General features: G+C 34.1%; 2 protein-coding genes across 2 annotated transcripts; one reads left to right on the top strand and one right to left on the bottom strand.

Moving 5' to 3' along the window:
* Positions 1-2,219: 2,219 nt before the first annotated feature.
* On the top strand, positions 2,220-8,544 carry LOC148866924 (high mobility group B protein 14-like). Its single transcript, XM_088975126.1, has 5 exons — positions 2,220-2,829; positions 3,231-3,288; positions 3,410-3,454; positions 8,037-8,117; positions 8,318-8,544. Exons 1-5 carry the CDS (start codon positions 2,822-2,824, stop codon positions 8,366-8,368), a joined length of 243 nt encoding a protein of 80 aa, XP_088831252.1. The 5' UTR covers positions 2,220-2,821; the 3' UTR covers positions 8,369-8,544.
* Positions 8,545-12,457: 3,913 nt separating this feature from the next.
* Positions 12,458-18,073, bottom strand: LOC148866925 (uncharacterized protein ycf23-like). The gene is made up of 9 exons (XM_088977290.1): positions 17,731-18,073; positions 17,319-17,384; positions 17,046-17,120; positions 16,312-16,374; positions 16,099-16,158; positions 13,500-13,589; positions 13,310-13,417; positions 12,954-13,076; positions 12,458-12,776 (listed from the first exon to the last, which is right to left on the bottom strand). The coding sequence occupies exons 1-9, from the start codon at positions 17,935-17,937 to the stop codon at positions 12,642-12,644; spliced, it is 927 nt and encodes a 308-aa protein (XP_088833416.1). The 5' UTR covers positions 17,938-18,073; the 3' UTR covers positions 12,458-12,641.
* Between the last annotated feature and the right edge of the window lie 868 nt (positions 18,074-18,941).

Consider the following 18,941-nt stretch of genomic DNA (forward strand, 5'->3'; position numbering starts at 1 on the left):
TTGGTTTCTTTTCCTTTCAATGGGTCGGACTCCCTTTGCAACCACATAGGTCTAATAGAACTTTACTAGCACACTCCCTTTGTACCGATATTGAAGACATTCCTCATATTGAGCACATGCAAGGTCTTCTACTTAGCATATCTTCAAGTTATTTAGGTTACGTTTGGTTTGAAGGAAGATGAAGGGAAAGAAAGGGAAAGGTAGGGAAACCTATACAAACCTTGTATTGATTTCTCTGTCTTTCCCTTCCTTTCCCTACCTTTTCTTTCAAACCAAACATGGCCTTAGGGATCAAGAATGGTCAACATCCTAAGGATATTTAATAGCATATGTTTTTCCAGGTTGCCAAAATTGTTAGACAATGCCTAGAACGCAATGACATGAAGGGGGACTGCCATATCATTGATTTTAAAAGAACGGAAGATATGACATTGGGATGTGGAAAAGGATTGGAAGTGCTGTAGTGGGTTTTCAAATTCCACTTAAGCTTATTTGGGTTTTTAATTTATAGACTGTATATTTGTACTTTTTCCTTTTATCATTAATAAAAATACTTCTTATTTATCATATATACTTATTTTTATTCAATATGATATGATGAATATATATTATTATACATGCATCCAATTTTTTTCTACAAATTTTTGTTTTGTACTTCTATCTTTTAAATTTTATTATTTAGTTATAAAATCATGGGTTGACCTATTTGACGTGAAACAAAAACAATTTTGTTTTGGTTGGTTTAAATCTGATATCCATTTCCATCATTTATAAAAAAAAAAATCTTGTTTATCATACTCATGTTTGTTTGATATGATGATGAACATATAATATTAGAGATGTGCACACTTTTTCTATATTTATTGAAATATCTATTTGTAAATATTATATTATTTAATTATAGTATCATTGGTTGATCCAGTTGATGCAAATTATTGGACTATTACTCACCATCTATATGGAAAGGCAGTTTTGTTTTCAAGTTGGCTTAAAACCTTGTATTCTACTTTCATCATTAATAAAAATAATTCTTATTTAATACATTTGTTTTTTTTGTAATATGAAGAATATATAATATTGAGGATAATGTTTTCTATACAATTTTCGTAAATTTCAGTAATTTTTTGTGTTATATATATATATATATATTAATTTTTATTATTTAATTATAGCATCACAAGTAACCCATTTGGCTTAATTGGAAGAAATGGTTTCATTTTGGGGTCACTTTTAAATTATTTAATATCATCAATAAAAACTTTTTTATGTTACTTATTTTTTCTTGAATATGATTAGTATTATATATTTAATCAATAGGATTTATTAGTGAAAAATATAAAAACCATATATATATATATATATGATTTAATGAGGTAGAATGGGAATTAATATATTAAATATAGGACTTAATGAAAGGGAATTGAATGAAGTGGAGAGTAGTACTTCAAATTATGTTTTCTGCCCTCATATATAGCTAGGGATCAAAATTCAAAAGTAGAGCTGTGAACCTCGGAAAACAACTCACTTGGAGGTGATATGGAGTCACCACCCATCATTGATGTAAATTGGGAATGATGGGTCTCCCAATTTATTTATACATAAAATCATTTTGGCTGAAACAGTGATTCCATACCTGAGGCTGAGGTACTGAACTAACCAGCCTAGGTAAGACTTGTGGGAGGGAGGGGATTAGGCACCCCTCTCCCTTGTACGATAGGTGGGGTTCACATGGGGAAATCCAAAACAAACAATATAGAAACTCTCGATGAAAGTTGAGAATCATCATAAAACACAAAACGGAAATTATACAATAAATAAACAGACAAGATTAAAATAGAAAAAGGAGAAAATTATAATGATAAAATCAAATTAAGGATAAAAAAACTTAGACTAACTCAAGTGAATGATATGCACATGAATGGGAATAATGGTGGTTCAATGCCATTAAGGGAAAATCATTTTCCATCCTATAGAATTTCACATAACAAAAAAAGGAAAAAAAAAGAAAACAGTATAAAAATTATTTACTAATTAATTAAACTAGAACGGGAGAAGGTTAAGCACCCACCTAGGAGGAAAATATTTACTACCAACACAATGTGAGAATCATTCTTGTAATTAAAACAATTCAACTTAATCGTAACTATCCGGTACATAGCTAATTAATCTCTACTATGTTTCTCCCCATTAAGTAAATATTGAAGCTAATTGCAATCGTTAAGTAAAAATCGAACCGAATCGGGAAAATCGAACCGTAAAATGCGGTTAATCGAATCGATCTGTTCGGTTTCGATTTCGAATTTTTGAAAAACCGAAGAATGAACAGTACTGGTTTTCCAATCCCCTGTCGGTCGAGAGATAGAGGGAAAGAGAAATGAGAGAATGGAGAAAGAGAAGAGGTTGCTCGGTTGAGAAGAGGTCGGGGAGAAAAAGATGCCGCGGGGTTCACAGTCGAGAGGTTGAAGATGAAGGTGAACAGTGTATCGATTGCAGTGGTGGAGATAATAAACAGGGAGGTGGTTGCAACGAAGAGAAGAAGATGATGGTGGAGAAGAATAGAGAAAATGTGTGTGTGTGTGTGTGTGAGAGAGAGAGAGAGAGGGGATGAGGAGGAGAAATCGGAGGGAAGGTGGTTGTTCACTATTCTGTTTTTTATGAGCCAAGAGAAACACTTTGAGTTTTTGGGAACACATCATGCTCAGAGATGACCAATCAAAAAAGAAAAAATCATACTCAGAGATGGAGATACAGGGAAGAATCAAAGGAATTTTGCTTTCCTGGCTTTCAGTACATAAATTATTCAGGGAATACCTTATAGTAGATGTTTTGGTATGAATATTTGAGTTGCTGTTTCAATACTATATATATTATACTTTTTATATATTCCCATTGTACAGGTCCCCTTTATGTACAACCACTTATGGCATTCCAAATCTCCTTGGCTGTTCTTAAGAATAGCCTGGTGGCTGTGCCCTACTTATCTCTGGTGCACAAAATGAAGAAGCTTCAATATTAACATATCATGAGTTGAATTAGATGACTCATGTTATTTTTTCTTTCCATTGTTATTCCTGAGTTTTACCCCTTCCATCGCAATTCAGGATTTCTTTCCATTGCATTGTTGTAATATTCATAATGCGCAAGTTGATGAGTATCTCTATACAGTGGTATAATCCATAAGGCCTTCACCACATTATGGATGTTGACCAAACATTTTTATGATTTCGAAGGGAGGATTTTCGGAAGGAATACCAGGAACAAAATCCAGATGTCAAGTCAATGCGTGATGTATGTTCTACATTATCCTTATTTGTTTCTTTGATTTTTATATCAATCTGATCTGTTAATTGTATTTATTTATTTATGTTTTAACTTTAAAGTCATGCACTTTATGTCTCTCATTCTTCAGATTGGCAGGGCATGTGGGGAGAAGTGGAAAACGATGACTTATGAGGTTTAGTTGATCCCTCAAAGTTTCAATTATTTCTTTTCAGCTATTAGCCATCTTTGTGTATTTGGTTTTGTATTGATGTTGTTGGTGGTTTCAATTGCATTTTAACTATGTGTCATTGAATTGGCTAGAGCAGTATAGATAATGAAATGCCAAGAAATTAATGTTTCAGAACATGGTAGATTTCTTCTGGTTTGCATTCTCTTTCTTTTGCTGGTAGTCCCTTTTGGTTTGATAAGACCTTCTATTTTGCATGTTATTTATGCAGATTGTTGCAAAATAAGGCGGCAAAATAAGCCTGCCTTGCATCCTTATTTTGTTTTGTTGTAGATGAGGTCCCTCTGCGCTGGAACAAATATCATTTAAAAGAAAGGCACATAGAATTGCTATCCCATAAATGATCCCAATAGGAGCTTCTATCTACATCATCTTTGGCCAGACCATCAAAAAGTTGTTTCTTTTACATCAAGTGAAACACTTTTTATTTCTTTAATAGAGTAGAAGGCAAATCACGTGCCACAATGGCAAATTATAGCAAGTGCAATTGTGCATTTCTATATGTATCTAGTGTTACCAGGACATGGATACATGTTAGTGTTGTTGCTAGGGCACCTCATAGCTAGTGGTTCAGCTCAATGACAACCATTGTGATCAACCTAATATTTTCACAACCATAACAGAATGACAGATTTGTCTGTACAATATAAGTATCTCCTTGGGAAGGGTCCAATTGAAAAAGAAGGAAATCCCATTTGGTTGGTTGGTGCCAGGTTTGCTGTTCTGAGAGGTGGTGTAGGAATCTGCTCCCTTGAATTGATGAATTAAGCATTATTAAGCAAATGCCTATGGTGATTTGGTTGTGAGATTACAATTGTTGAAGTCATTGCCAATAAGAAGGGAACAAAGAACATGTGGATGAGGTCTGTGGAAATGTCCATTACACATATGGGGAAACATTCTTAAAAAAATTCCTCTGGTTTGAGCAATTTCATTCCATTCAAATATGGACATGATTTGACAGACCCTTCTTTCTGAAGTATCTTTGTCTGCCATTTAGAAATATACTTATTATAGAGAGTTTTCCCATCCTTTTACTGAATACTAGGAGAGAAGATGCAATGGCTAATTGGTTAAGGTACTATGAATTGTTTGCCAAACAAGCCTTTTGAAGTCTGATATTTAGGTGATGCAAATGATTGATTGGGAAGTGGATGTTGAGAGGGAATGTTTGTCAGTGGAAATATTGGTCATCCAAATATGGGAAACATGTCGGAAGTGTCATATCGAAATAGTGTAAAAATGATAAAAATGGTAGAAACATTGTAAAATATGTGAAAATACAGAACAATGTTATATGGAATGATAAAAGAAGCATAAGTATACCCTTTAAATTATCATGTTATTCCAAATAATCAAACAAAGCTAAGAAACTAAGGTTAATAGACAAAATAATACGCTGTGAAGTTGTCATGTAAACTTGAGAGTCAAAACTACAGAATAGAGTGAGTTCAATCAAAATTTAAACTCAGAAAGTGCAAGTGCTTCTAATATATCAACCAAATAATCTGTTACACAAACAAAAACTAAGTTATATTTTTTTTCCTTTTGTTTGATAAGAAATATTAAAGTTTCATTAAAGAAAACTGCTCCACTGCTCAGAAGATAGCAGCAGGCTTAATCAGGTACAAGCAGGCTATCAAAGATACAAACCCAGCTCCTATCACAAGGAGTTCTAAAATACAGAATTATTATGAAAAAGCAAAAAACACAAATTACAGAGATTAATACCTGGCTGTGGACAACCCCATTCAGGCTGTTTTTTTTTTTTTCCACCCCTGCCCTAGCTAAAAAAACTAATTATAACTTCACATCTGAAAAGAATTTTGAGCTAGTATGAAGTGTAATTTTTTCTATTAGGTAGTAAAAAATACTACTACTCTACACATATACAACATTATCACCAACTTATGTTATAATACCATCTTGTGTACTCCACATAGTGCTCATAGTTTTCAATGGTTAATATATTGATTTCAATATTTTGTGTCGGTACCCATAAAAATGGAAAAATGTCATGGAAGTATTAGGAAATATGTGGACACTTTAAGCTCTTAGATTGTAATTGCTGATTTAAGGGTCTAGGAGAAACGAGAACTTTGGCATCTATAGTGGGCATATCATTTTGTTGGCTATGGAGATTGGAAAACTCACTAGCTGATGGTTTAGGAAGAGTATTTGAGAAATGAGATTTGTATTCAGGAACTCCCCTTCTTTGGATGCTTTTGTTGTATTTTTCTTTTATTTAGCTTGCCTCATTTTGTAAGACACTTTTTTTTTTTTAATGCTTGGTCAATCTTGACCAAATGATTGTATTCCTTTGATATTTTCATCTTAATAATTTTTTTTGATCTGGTACTGATTGGGGAAAAAAAGCAATCCATTGGACTCTACCAATAACTGTAACCTGGGGCTTTAGAGATAAAGGTGGATATGGTAGAAGCCAAAGAACCGCAACCCAGATTTACCAACTAGAACCTTGTTATCTCCTTTTCTTGGGAAGTACAAGTTTAAAGATTTAGATGCAGACTTGAAGGTAGCACTGACTTGAACTTGAACTTGGACCTTAAATTGTGATCAAGAAGAATACATTTCCCAGATTAGGTTAAAGTTCCATCTATTAATGGTGAAGATAGCTTGCTAAAAGTAATAAACTGGTGGATACTTTGTTGAAGTCCTAGGCATTGTTGTGGTGGTGGCATGTTCAGATAAAAAAATAAGGTTACATTGTAAAAGATGCAGACTGATGGGAGCCCATTTTATGCTCTTAAACAGAAACTTTAGACCCTAAGGCATCCGGAAGATATGGTTAGAGGATATGCTAACTAGTTTTATAAGATAGACATGTGTTGAGGTGCTGGGCATAACCTCAAAATTTCTAATAACCCTCAAGCTAAAAGTAGTTGCCAAAATCTCATGATTTACAATACCATTTACAATCTAAATTGTGAACCCCAAGGGTTCTGATTTGAATCCACGTATGATGCTTTTCTGAGAAAATTGTACGATCACCATTTGAATCTTATAAATTATACGGATCATGTTATTTGAATTAATAAAATTGGAACCTAGTTTTCAAATTTGTCATTTCTATGCTTTAGCTTCTTCTTTTTATTTTTTTCTTGAAGGGCCTTTGTTTTAAACCCTTTACTAGAATTAGATTATTTAGACTAATGAAGGCCTAATTAGAAACCTTATTGACTTAATTTTCTATCATATGTAGGTTAAAGAATCATTTATTGACTTTCTTTCAAGTCATGCTTGATTATCATCTTTTGTTCTAATGTATAAGTGGTAAACTCTGTTGTATTAGGTATGTATATGGTAGATATGGATTAAGTAGGGGTGGAACAAGGGAATGGAAAAACAGGATTCATGTAGCTGACCCTATATATTGATAAGTTTCTGAAAAACAAATAAATTTACAGTTATGAATGTGGAGGGCTACAAGAGCAGCTTTAGTATGGACTGACTATTTGGGAGGAAAGGAATGCTAGAACTTCAATGAAGTCAACAGAACAATGGAAGCAATCATAGAAAGCATCACAATAAAAGTGGTGCATTGGGTAGAAGCATTGGAGATACTCGACGGCTTCACAGTGTATGATTTTGAGAGCTTGGGGAGTAATAGATGCTTTTTCATCAATCAGTCACCAAGTCTAAATCAAAACCTCCTACTAACAGCAGGGTAAAGCTGAATTTTGATGGGAGCTCACAGGGAACCCTGGTTCATTTGGGATTGGAGGGGCAGTTAGGATGGAAATAGATTGATTTTGGCTTTCTTCTCAGGTCCTTTAGGGGTTGGGGACTCCCCAAATGCAGAAATTATGGCTCTGCTGTTTGGTTTGAGGCTTGTAAAACAGTTAAACATTGGAAGAATGGAGGTTGAAGGGGTTTTGAAACTAGTAATATCTTGGTTACAGGGTGGTAATCAAAGAGTTTAGACACAGAGACAAACTTTAAGGAAGATAATGTGCATAACCAGGGAGTGATGCTACTTCCTTTTGGGTAAAACGGTCTGCAAATAGCTTGCCAGATTGTGTTGCCATGCTAGGAGTGTCAAGGGATCATATGTTCTGGGCTATATTGTAATTCCGTGGATGGTCCAGGTTATTATAACCTGAATTGTAATCTGGTTTGTACCTTGGTTTGCTTTTTAAGGTTAGTGAAACCTTGGTTATTGATCAAAGAAAAAAAAAAAAAAAAGATTTTACAGGTTATGATAGATTCATGATTTGATTTGTCTCAACCTTCTCTATGATAGTATTCCAATTCTCAGAACACATTAACGTACAAGTTACTAAAATATTGGAGATTACAATTACTAGAGAGTTTCTAGGCTTGAAGTTTCCCATGTTTCTAACCAGTAGCAAAACTCTTTTCTCTTTTACAATGCTTAATTGTCCATCTGTGAAGTGGCTTTATCATTTCTTTTGTATGCAAAGTAATTCTATCCTGTAAGCTTAACAGAAGCAAGGGAAAGAAATCTTGGCATCGATCTTAGGGTTTTCTTTTGATCCTTTATCAGGAAATAGTTCAATACTATGACATTGCCACTGAAAAGAGAGCAGAGTTTGAGAAAGCCATGGCAGAGTATATCAAGAGAAAAGTAACTTATTTATGAAAGTTGTTGCTTTTCTATTTTTAATTTTTTTTGCATTTTAAGAAAAAGGTCATTGCCCAATGTTCGGCCCAGCTATCTAGCTATTGGCTTTGGTAATCCAGACTCTATAAGCGGCTAAATTTGGATTTCTACTATTACTGTGCTTGGCTTATACAATATACAATTTTGTTTTCATTTAATTGCAGGATAGTGGGGAGGATCAACAAAGCGAGGAGGATTCGGACCATGATGAGTAGTAGAATTCTTGGTTTGGTAGAAGACAGTTGACCTTGTTTAGAAGAAATTACAAGAGGGAGGTGTATATTAGCTTCATGGATCGTCTTTATAAGGAAATTATCTTTGTATCAAATTATCATGTAGATTTGATACCCAGAAAATTCTAACATTTGGAATAAATGGTAGTCTTTTTAAACGGGCTCCTTTTGTTCTCAACTTTTATCCATCCCCTTTTTAACAAGTCATCCTCTACTTAGACTTTTTAATTTCAACTATTTGTATAAGATTTATTTATTGAATACAGCTTAATTTCTAGGGAATGAAATGAAGAACCATGAAGATGCAGAGATGGACGGCTGATACTTGGGCGCTCCAAACCTGCATACAAAGAGAAAAGTGTAGCTGCCACACAATATGGGATCCGAGACACCTATCTCTCTAACAAAGTGTAAGAGAGAACTGCTGAATCTGATTTGAGCTAGAGGAGCTGAGAGGATCTTTTCCTTTCTCAGTAAAGAGTGTAACTCATGTATATGAAGCAATTGGGAGTGACCCCTTATATAGCCTGCTTCTCCAACGTTAAGTTCCCTGTTATTAGGAACAAACAGTAACCAAAATAACCAGTTGAGAAAAGTGCTCCTCAACAGTAAAATTCATGCTCCATCAGATTTGAGACAAGTGTCTCATGTTGACCAAGGATCTAACCACTTGGTCATCCAGTCTACACTGGGTCAAATGGATATCCATTGACCCAGTAAGTGTTGGAAATATGATCCATAATAATCCAATAACATTGATATATCTCTATGCATAAAACATTTTCAAGTAAACAATCAAATGCATTTTTTTTATAGAAAACAAATAAATAAATAAATAAATAATAATTTGAGAAAAAAGAAGTGAATGATTGTGTGTGAAAGTGTTGCATAGAGATAACCATAAAATAATCATCTTCCATCAAATGTGGCTTGTCACATGGCCATTGAATATTCCAACATGTTGAGGATCAAAAGAGGGCCTATGGCCACTCTACCATCATGAAAGTGGTTGAATCTGGAGTGGACTAAGCTAGTGGCAAAGTTTTAAAATTTGGAAATTTCAGTCATTTTAAAATAGTGAAATATCGGAAAATTAATTTTGATGACCAATTAAGGAGGTATTTGGTACAGTGGCAGTGTTGCCTGTTTTGGATCGACCAATAGAAATTTGTGAGATTTTTTCGCTTGAAATATTTTGAAAACATTCAAAACATTTGAGTTGATCAAAACAAATTGCCATTTCTATCTAAAACGTTAAATTTGATGTTTCTCACACATGCATTTTTCTAATTGAAATGATACTCACATATGATGTTTTAATACATATTTCTCACAATTTTGTATTGATCATCAACCCAAAACTTTTGACAATGCACCCCCCTACTCCAATTCTTTGGTTGATATGACACTAAAGCTTCAATGAACCATGTCGGATACCGATTGATGCTTTTCAATATGGTAATGTTTAGCATCGATGATGATTTCTCCTTGCTGATTATCCAGAAATCAGTGATTTATGGAATTAGGGAATTTTGAAAAATCATCCAAAATTGTTGTTTGATATCATTTATGCCATGTAAGCTGATTTTTGAGAAATTAGCTTTGAGTCTGTTTGGTATTGATTTTCCAGGGCCTATTATTTTTGTATTGGAGTTATTATTCAATGCCATGTTGGATGCCATGTCATCCTCAAAAAATTGGAATCAGTTAAAAGTTAGAAAATCACTAGAAAAGGTGATATCTGAAAAGGGCTGATTTCAATAATCGATTTTTGGCTGATTTCCCAGATATCAGCATAATCAGTCAACCAAACGAGCAAAAAATTAACTGATTCTTCAAATTCTGATGTGGATCCTATGTGGTGCCGATTTATGGGAAATCATCATCATTGCCAAACATCACCTAAATTAATGAAGATTTGGGTAATGGAAGAAAAGAAAGAGACGAACCTTCTACAGCATAAACTGTATCCAATAATAGTACGTAAAAACCTCATAGATGGCATTCTCTCATGGAGTCATGGATCATGGGTGGTTGGTAACGTTAGACTATGATGACCTAGAAGTTGGTCATTGCCTCCATGTTTGCTTCATGTCTTGCTTTGCATCTGAGTCGGGAATTAGAGGGAATTCAATCTATTTCAACCTGCCAAAATATGGGAGATTGAGAGCTTACATGCATTTCATCTGGAAGATTAGTGTATTGCAGTTTCTTTGTCATGTCCTACTCTAGAAGCTACTTGGTTTTCTCCATTTTGGTTAATTCAAATGCAAACAGGAAAGAAACTACTCTATGAATTACAACCCTTAAATTTCTTGCCTAGCTTGCGAGAATTTAGGGCTTCTCTGATAAAGCAATTTGTAGTATTACCACACCAAATCAATCAATTATGCCTCACTTAAGTCTGAATTTAAATGTTTTTGTGGTTTAGGGGTCCACCTGAGACACCAATTAGCATTGAGGAAAGAATTAAAGAGCAGGAGATACAACTGTAGAGTGACCAAAGAAGCAACTATAAAAAGAAGAAAAAGAAGGCAAGGATTCCTTTCTTGAACCTTCCTCTTGAGCTTTACAGGTTATTTGCAGAGTGCCTCCCTTTCAATAACTCATTACATAAATTTCTATGCTGCTTGTAGGAAATGGCAAAATACTACCTCTCCAATCTTCTAGCACTAGTCTAAATAGGTCTAATATCCAATCTCCATTCTCCTTGGCTCATGTTCTGCTGCAGAAAAGAATATGTGCAGTTTCTTTGATCCACCGTGTAATATGACTTATTGCCTTTGACATCCCTGAGTTACTAGGATCAGAATTTGATTCTCAAAGGATGGATGGTTGCTATGTCCCAAGGTCTTTTAAGTGTATTTCTTCATTAATTCCTTTTATGGAGCGAGAATAAACATCCCGGATTTGCCTAATCAGCACTGATTTGGTAGTATATCTTTCCCATCTGATCCCTGCTAAATTCCTAAAAAAGTGCAATTTTTAGCTTTCCATAAGGCTGGCATGATGGGGGTACCATACAAGTCTTAACTTGGACTTTTGAGTTGGAATAACATGTTTGGACTGTTCTAGGCTATTCTTTCCATCAGAATTTCATGGTTGAGTTCAATGGAGAGTTTTTTTATCAGGGTTTGTTGGCCATGTGAGAAAAAATGTGTAATTTTCAGGATAGGTAACTCTGAGTGAGGAGTGTAAATGAGAATTCTAATGACAAGCTTCCATCACCCAAAAAGCATACAGGATAAGTTTCATTTCCTCAGATTCTTCAGCAAAGACAGTAATGTATTCTACTGTCTAGTCAGTCATTTGGGGACTATTCAAGCAAATATTTGTATGGAATGAAAGAAAAGTTGCTTTTGCACTTGAATTCAACCTAGTTTAGTTTGACTGCTTTGTTAAGTGATCAATTTGGTTGGCTGAAATTGGGTATCTATGTGAACTGCTTGTGCATTGTAAACTGTAATTTACTTGACAATTATGTCTATTTATACCTTTATTCTAATTTGTAGTTATTTAAATTGGTACAATTTGGAGTACATTTCATTTTATATCTTTATCCTCTTCTTTTTGTTTCTCCAGCTTTATTATACTGCATGTAACATATTGCATTGATGCTTGCTGATTCATACCATTTTCTCATTTTCTATTAAACTATTGGTTATTAACCAGTTTGGACACCATTTGAGCATAAAATGTTACACTATGGTTCTTTTCATTTTGGAGCAAAACTTCACAATCTCAATGTAGGTAAGATATTTGCATGAAGTCATTTCAGTTTTTCCTGATAGAAAACTTAATTAATAGCATACAGTTGTTACTCAGGACCATCTAGTGCGAGAGAACATATGAGGTGTCAAAAAAAAAAAAAAAAAAGAGAAAACATATGATTTAGAAATAGTAGCTTAAATTTGGATGACTTTAAACAATTTTGCATAAGTACTCATACATATCATGTAGATAGAAAAAAACGAAAGAACTGAACTTTGAAAAAGGGAGGGGGATCACTTTTATTCCAAGAAAAAGTTGCTTAGAGGTTCCTCTGATGAAAGTAGCACTAGAATGTGAAGCTTGAAGAAATTGAAGGGACATATAACCATTACCATTATAGAATTTTTACTTGGGATTTAACATACTAAAGAAGATTTACATATCTCTGAGGTAAAAAAGTACAAGAGGAAAGCATTTCTATTTATGCACATCATAACAATGGCACTGCTTTTCATTTTAATTCTACTGTGAACTGATGTATGCATTAAGACCTCCTAACAGTTGTTTCTTCTGGTGTTGTATGTCTACCAATTGGCTGGTGTAGTGAATCTGAGATACTTCTGACTTCTGCAATCATTGCAATCACATCATTGAGCTTGTTCACTGCTGAACCAACACCCTGTTTTTTCCAATGGAAAGAATTTACCCGTCATTTATCTAGTCAACGTCAATACAGTTCATCTTATGATTAACCAACAATTCTAGCTGTTTAAGGAGCAGTTCAAATCTTACCCTCATAGTTTGAAGAGTCAAAAAAAAAAAAATCTACAATAAAAAAGGGTGTCTAGTTACATACTATGCCAGATGCTCCTGCAGTCAAGGCCATTGGTGCTGTAACTGCGCTAAGTCCAGATGAACACATAACAGGAACTTTGACTGCATGTGAAATAGAATATGCAGCAGCAAGAGTTGGGGTTGCCTACATGTCATTAGGAAACGAATTTGGTTTGTTATTCCAAATAGATGAGAATCAAAAGTGAGCATAAAATGTGCAAATTTTATGAACAAAACTGATTTCAACGTTGTGTTTATAGTATCAGAAAGAAGAGTTTAATCACTTTTGGAACATAAGGAGGTTCACTTCAAGTTACACAGATGCACAAGAAAGTTAAGTTTAGTAAAAGAATCATCATTCAAGGGTAAGCAATATACCTTCTCAATCAGACCCAGAACACCAGCCTTCGAAGGACTAGAACACTTTCCTCCCTCAGTTTGGATAATATCAACACCTTCCTGTTCAAGTAACTCTGCTAGCTTGACCTGTTGGTTAATTAGCTATAACTTATGATCCAAACAACAGTGAAAATTTTTCTTTACACTCTTAAGTAGGTATTGCAATAACCTGATCAGGAAGGCTTAGTGTGTGAGGCACAGTGACCGATAGTGTAACGGATGGAAGATTCCTCTTTGTCTCCTTTGTTAGCTTTAATATCTGAAAGTAATATTAAGTGACATTAGAAAAGAGGAATTGAGAAATGCTTGTTTTCAGTTTGGAAAGAGGGAAATGACATGGATGGCAGACACCAGAAAACTAGAATGAATAGCAGAAACCATAAGGACATTGACTTAATGATCTTCTTATTCCATTCTAAAATTTCACATCAAAAGGGACAACAGCCATCTTAAATTGGTTCATCAATGTGAACTTTTCTAGCATCCCATGTATTTGTAATTTTCTTTTTTATTTTTCATATATATAATTTAGTAGCAAGAGTGACCATTCTATAAGGAACTCTTCTATATGGAAGGTTGTCTAAGTAAGAAACAAGTTTTGAATAAAGAAGGAAAAGTGCTTTGTTTTTTACTAGAAACTTGTTCACATTTACAAAAATCATCTTTTGTAATTTCTTTGTATTTTGATTTGTTGAAAGCTTGAAAGTATTACTTCTTCAAATGTGGTTGTTATAAAATATATTCTCTTTTCCAATGAAACAACTTTGATTAGTATTTGCCATGTTGTAGTTAGGTTCTTTTACACAATTTCAGTTCTTAGTCTCTAGTTAAGGGATAAAATTGTAATCATTTATTAAGTGTTAATTTATGGAAATGATGCACTAACTCTTCTGAATATTGTTTATCATCCTCTTCATTTGTATTGATTTGCTCATTGAATAATAATAACAGCTTTATGAATTCTTCACAAGTAATTTTGCTCTTTTTTTCTATGGCTAAACCTTAAATGGTTAAACCTGGACTCAAGTATTGAATTTAGGATCTATTTGGATTATTTTCAGCAGAATAATTTCTCCACTGAGCCATCTTTGAGCCCTAGAATGTTGGAGAACTGACTTCAAGCAGAAGCTTTAAATATTTATAGAGTAGAGTTATGGACTTTGGAGGATCAAGGAATATACGTCTGTAGAATGAGGATAACTGAGATCAAGATTTTGAAGTGATGATAAGCAAGACTAAAAATGTTAAAATAAGATACGAGTGTGTTTAAGGGAAACTTTGAATAGATTGAATAGGTTACAAATTGAAGAAGAATTTACAAAGATGGTTTGGTCATGTGCAACAGAGTTAAAACATGACCTCACTAAGGAGGGATTCGGTGCAATTTGCAGGATTGAAGAGAAGGGAAAGCGGCAATGACTTGGATTGATGTAGTGGAAAAGGATTCAAATATTTATGCTTGTAATAGAACATGAAACCATGGATAGAATAAAATATCAATAGGATATATGTAGATCAAAAAAGTATTTGCTATAGGTTCGGTTTCTGTTGCTGGTAGTGGTGATGATGATGATGGGGCTGCTGGTAATCAACCATATCAAAATATGAAAGGACTATAGTTTGTTTTTCATTATCTTGCATTTGCGTTTGGTAAGAGACTATTCCTGTAAAAAATGGTGATTTAATTTGGAGATGAAAAACAATAAAAATAATAAAAAATCTTTTACAACTCCCTTGCAGGACTTTGGTAAGATAGGTATCACAGGAATAAGATTTGGAAGTTCTCTATGTATTTTTTCTCAGCATCCAAAACTTATAATAGTCAAAGTTGATATTGTTCACAGTATTTTTAATCCTTCATATCATGAATATTACTTTGTTCAAAACCATTTTTCCACTTTATAATATATTTTTTGTTCTCATGTCAAAATCAAAAGTAGTCTTTTTTATGATGGGGCTTCTGGTAATTAATCAACCATATCAAAATATGAAAGGACTGTAGTTTATTTTTCAATATCTTGCATTTGTGTTTGGTAAGAGGACTATTCCTGTAAAAATTAGTGATTTAACTTGGAGATGAAAAACAATAAAAAATAAAAAAAAATCTTTTACAACTCTCTTGCAGGACTTTGGTAAGATAGGTATTGCAGGAATAAGATTTGGAAGTGCTCTATGTATTTTTTCTCAGCATCCAAAACTTATAATAGTCAAAGTTGATATTTTTCACAGTATTTTTAATCCTTCATATCATGAATATTACTTTGTTCAAAACTATTTTTCCACTTCATATTCTTTATTTTGTTCTCATGTCAAAATCAAAAGTAGTCTTTTTTTTTTTTTTTCCGGTGAAGAATCAAAAGTAGCATTCTGAAACTGAAAATTGCAAATATGACAGAATGATACTCAGCGAGGTTTTAATATATAAGCTTCTTCAGCAGTCAATGTTTCAAGATATATGTTAACATGGTACTATTCCAAGGAAGATAACCTTAGATGTCAGTACATGAAAGAAACTATTTATTGTGGACATATTGGAATAGAAATATTTGTCAGCATGTTCGATTATGTAGTTGTGTTCCATAAAGGCCCATATCAATCGGGTATACAGTGCACAAGCAAGCATTTTCATCTATGTCATCTTAAAAATATGATTTAACAAGTGTAAGGAGGTATTCTGAAATTATCCTATAGAATGAATGTCAGAACATGGAATATCCTTTCTGATCCCTTAAGTTATTCCTGTTCCTATTCTATTTTCTATCTGATACCTGTTCCGGAGAGAAAAAAATGTCCCTCTCATAAAAAGAGTCATAATTTCCAATCTCCACCTGCACAAATTGGCATTATGAATATGAATTAACATATTTCCAAATAGTTTTCTGCTCGATTACTTCGGCATGCTCTAAACTAAGTATGGAAATAAATCCCAAAAGGTGGTCTGAATGTAACTTCATATGGCTAACAGGATTATAGTTTCTAACCATCATGGCTCCTGCTTCAACAGCAGCAGGAAATGCTTCTGGATCTACTGAAGAAACACAGATCTGCAAAAGAAAAATATTCAATTATAAAGAAGAGACATTGGGTGTTCATTTCTGAAAAATGCGGTGACCTTATCAGGAATTTGGCATCTCATTCCATGGAGTAAATGAGTAATAGGATGCTTCTGGCATGTTAAATAATGCATCAATTCATGAAAGACCAACCTCTGAAAGTCAAAGTTGCTATAAGATTCACGCAGGGATTGTCCAAGCATGGTGCATGCTATTGTTCTTGGGATTCATAAATAATATGACAAAAAATGTATCTAGAAAACATACAGATACTATAGATTTAATCTTCAGTCCATTTGCACATTTAAAATAACATATTAGACAACCGATATTATCTCACAGGTTTAACTTGGGATCTGTGTGAAAGCTCTCCGAACTCATGGGGAATGGAGTTCAAAAACATCTGATAAATCTTTATACGTTGATTAAAATGGCTGAGCAACATTTCCTGAACTGAAGTTATCTTGGAGACATTGGGTGGCTGCTTCAAAAATTTTGCTTCACTTCTATTTCATCTGTTAAATCTAAGTTTTGGGGAATGCTTTCTACTGAACATCATATAGTGGAAAAAATGATTATGATAAGCATAGTTCTTATGTACAAGAAGTTTAGGTTCCAGACTTCCAGTTGGTCAGAGTTCACTTTAAAGATGGAGCATTTACCGGAAGAGAAGTCAAGTTAACAGCAAGCTTTACCAACTCAGGGTCACAGGCTATATCAACATGAGTTGCTCCCCCCTGTCACATGCCCCATATGGTTAGAATTATTACAAATAAACAGAATTTCATACGAAATAGAAAAAAAAAAAAATTGCCCTTAGCTGCCATTCTTTATAAATGGATAATCAATTAGCTTTTTAATCCTCAGAACATGGAAGATCTGGTTTTCTAGACCATCAAATTGATCCCAGAGGATATCTTATAAGTAAACTAAACCTTATCTGCGGCAGTAACAACAGATGCAACATTATCTCTATCAAAATTCTGCAAGCCTGCAATGATCTGTCAAGAAACATAAAATGGTGTAAAAATCTTTGATAAATTAACAAAATGGAAAGTACCAAGTATTTAGTATATGGATTTGCGATACTTAACCAGTTAGCCTTTCATTCACCAGTGAATAAGTAGAATGAGGAAAAAATGGTTCAGTTGCATGACCAACTGTAGATGATGGATGAAATTTTGATATCTGAGACTGCCCTTGTTATTTTTTCTTTTATTTCAAGCAACTTCAAAAAAGAAAGCTAATATAATATAGCTTCAGAAGAGCAGAGAGAGAGAGAAAGAGAGAGAGAGAGAGAGAGAGAGAGAGAGAGAGAGAGAGAGAGATAAGTGTGGTAGTTTCTACCTTGAGAGCTCGTCGTTCATGAAAATCCTTCAAGACTAATTCTTTAGTAGATGAAAACAAAGCTCTTGTAGTCAAAGAAACTCCCTTAACATGGGAATGGGGATTTGAATTTGAACGAAGGACGGTACCCAGCAGAGGATTCCGACCGACTTTCAGAAGGGTGTGAGTAGTGGAGGAAATGGGGGTGCAGAGTGATGAAGGACCCATCTCTCAATTTCTCTCTGCCTTCTCAGTTCTCTCACTCTGATTTGGAGTAATGGATAAGAAGTTGGCAGCTTATAACAGTCTCGGAAGATATTTTCCTAGATTTTTCCAGGCTTTTACTGCTTCTCATCGTTACAACGGTTAGCACAGGTAACGGCATTTTCTTTTGTTACAGTTTGATTCTGTTACTATCCGTTTGGTGGAAGTATTGGAGACCGGATCTGCTCCTCACATGCACGACGGATATGCCTGTGAGATGCCCATTTGTGAGGAGCAGATCCCGTTACAAAGTGAAGTATTGCCTGACTGTCTTACCACGTGGACAAAATCCTATGTCCGTTTTGGAATGGTTGAATTGAAGGTTGCTTAGGGTTGGAAAATGTGAAACAAAATAAACATTAGGTTCATGAAAACTATATATACGATACTACAAGCAACCTACTGGAACTCCATATACATTGTAAAGGTGACGGGATATGCTCCTCACAAATGAGCGCCTCACAGCCACATCCACCATGCATCCGGAACATCTCCCGTGAATGATAATTAATAAGTATGACAATATGTGCGTGTGGAGCAGATCCGGTCTCATTCTAAAGAGTTCCACACAAGCCACACCTTACAAACTAATATTTAATTATTTATCTTTGTTTTTTTATGTAAATATGTAAGACGGTAAAAACTTTGCCTATATTTGCTGACATTTGTTTTGAATATAGTTTTACATCTAAAATCAATGTAAATTTTATTTATGGTAGAGTTTTATATCAATAAAGGTAACATTGATGAAATTGATTGATGTATTATTTACACTAATAATTATGCCTTTTTCACTTTTCAATGGTTTACTCATTTAAACCAACCAGTATTGAAGTCAATGATGTAGTTTTACATCACAAATGTATACACTGAAAACAAATGGATATAGGATTTTGGAATGGTTTAAGGTCGTTGGCTCCTCAACTATGTTACAAAATCTGATATTTAAACTCCCCAGGTCTCCTTTA

The sequence above is a fragment of the Nelumbo lutea genome, chromosome 3 (assembly GCF_056320005.1).
Source record: "Nelumbo lutea isolate HS-2025 chromosome 3, American lotus-T2T, whole genome shotgun sequence".
NCBI classification, from domain to species: domain Eukaryota; kingdom Viridiplantae; phylum Streptophyta; class Magnoliopsida; order Proteales; family Nelumbonaceae; genus Nelumbo; species Nelumbo lutea.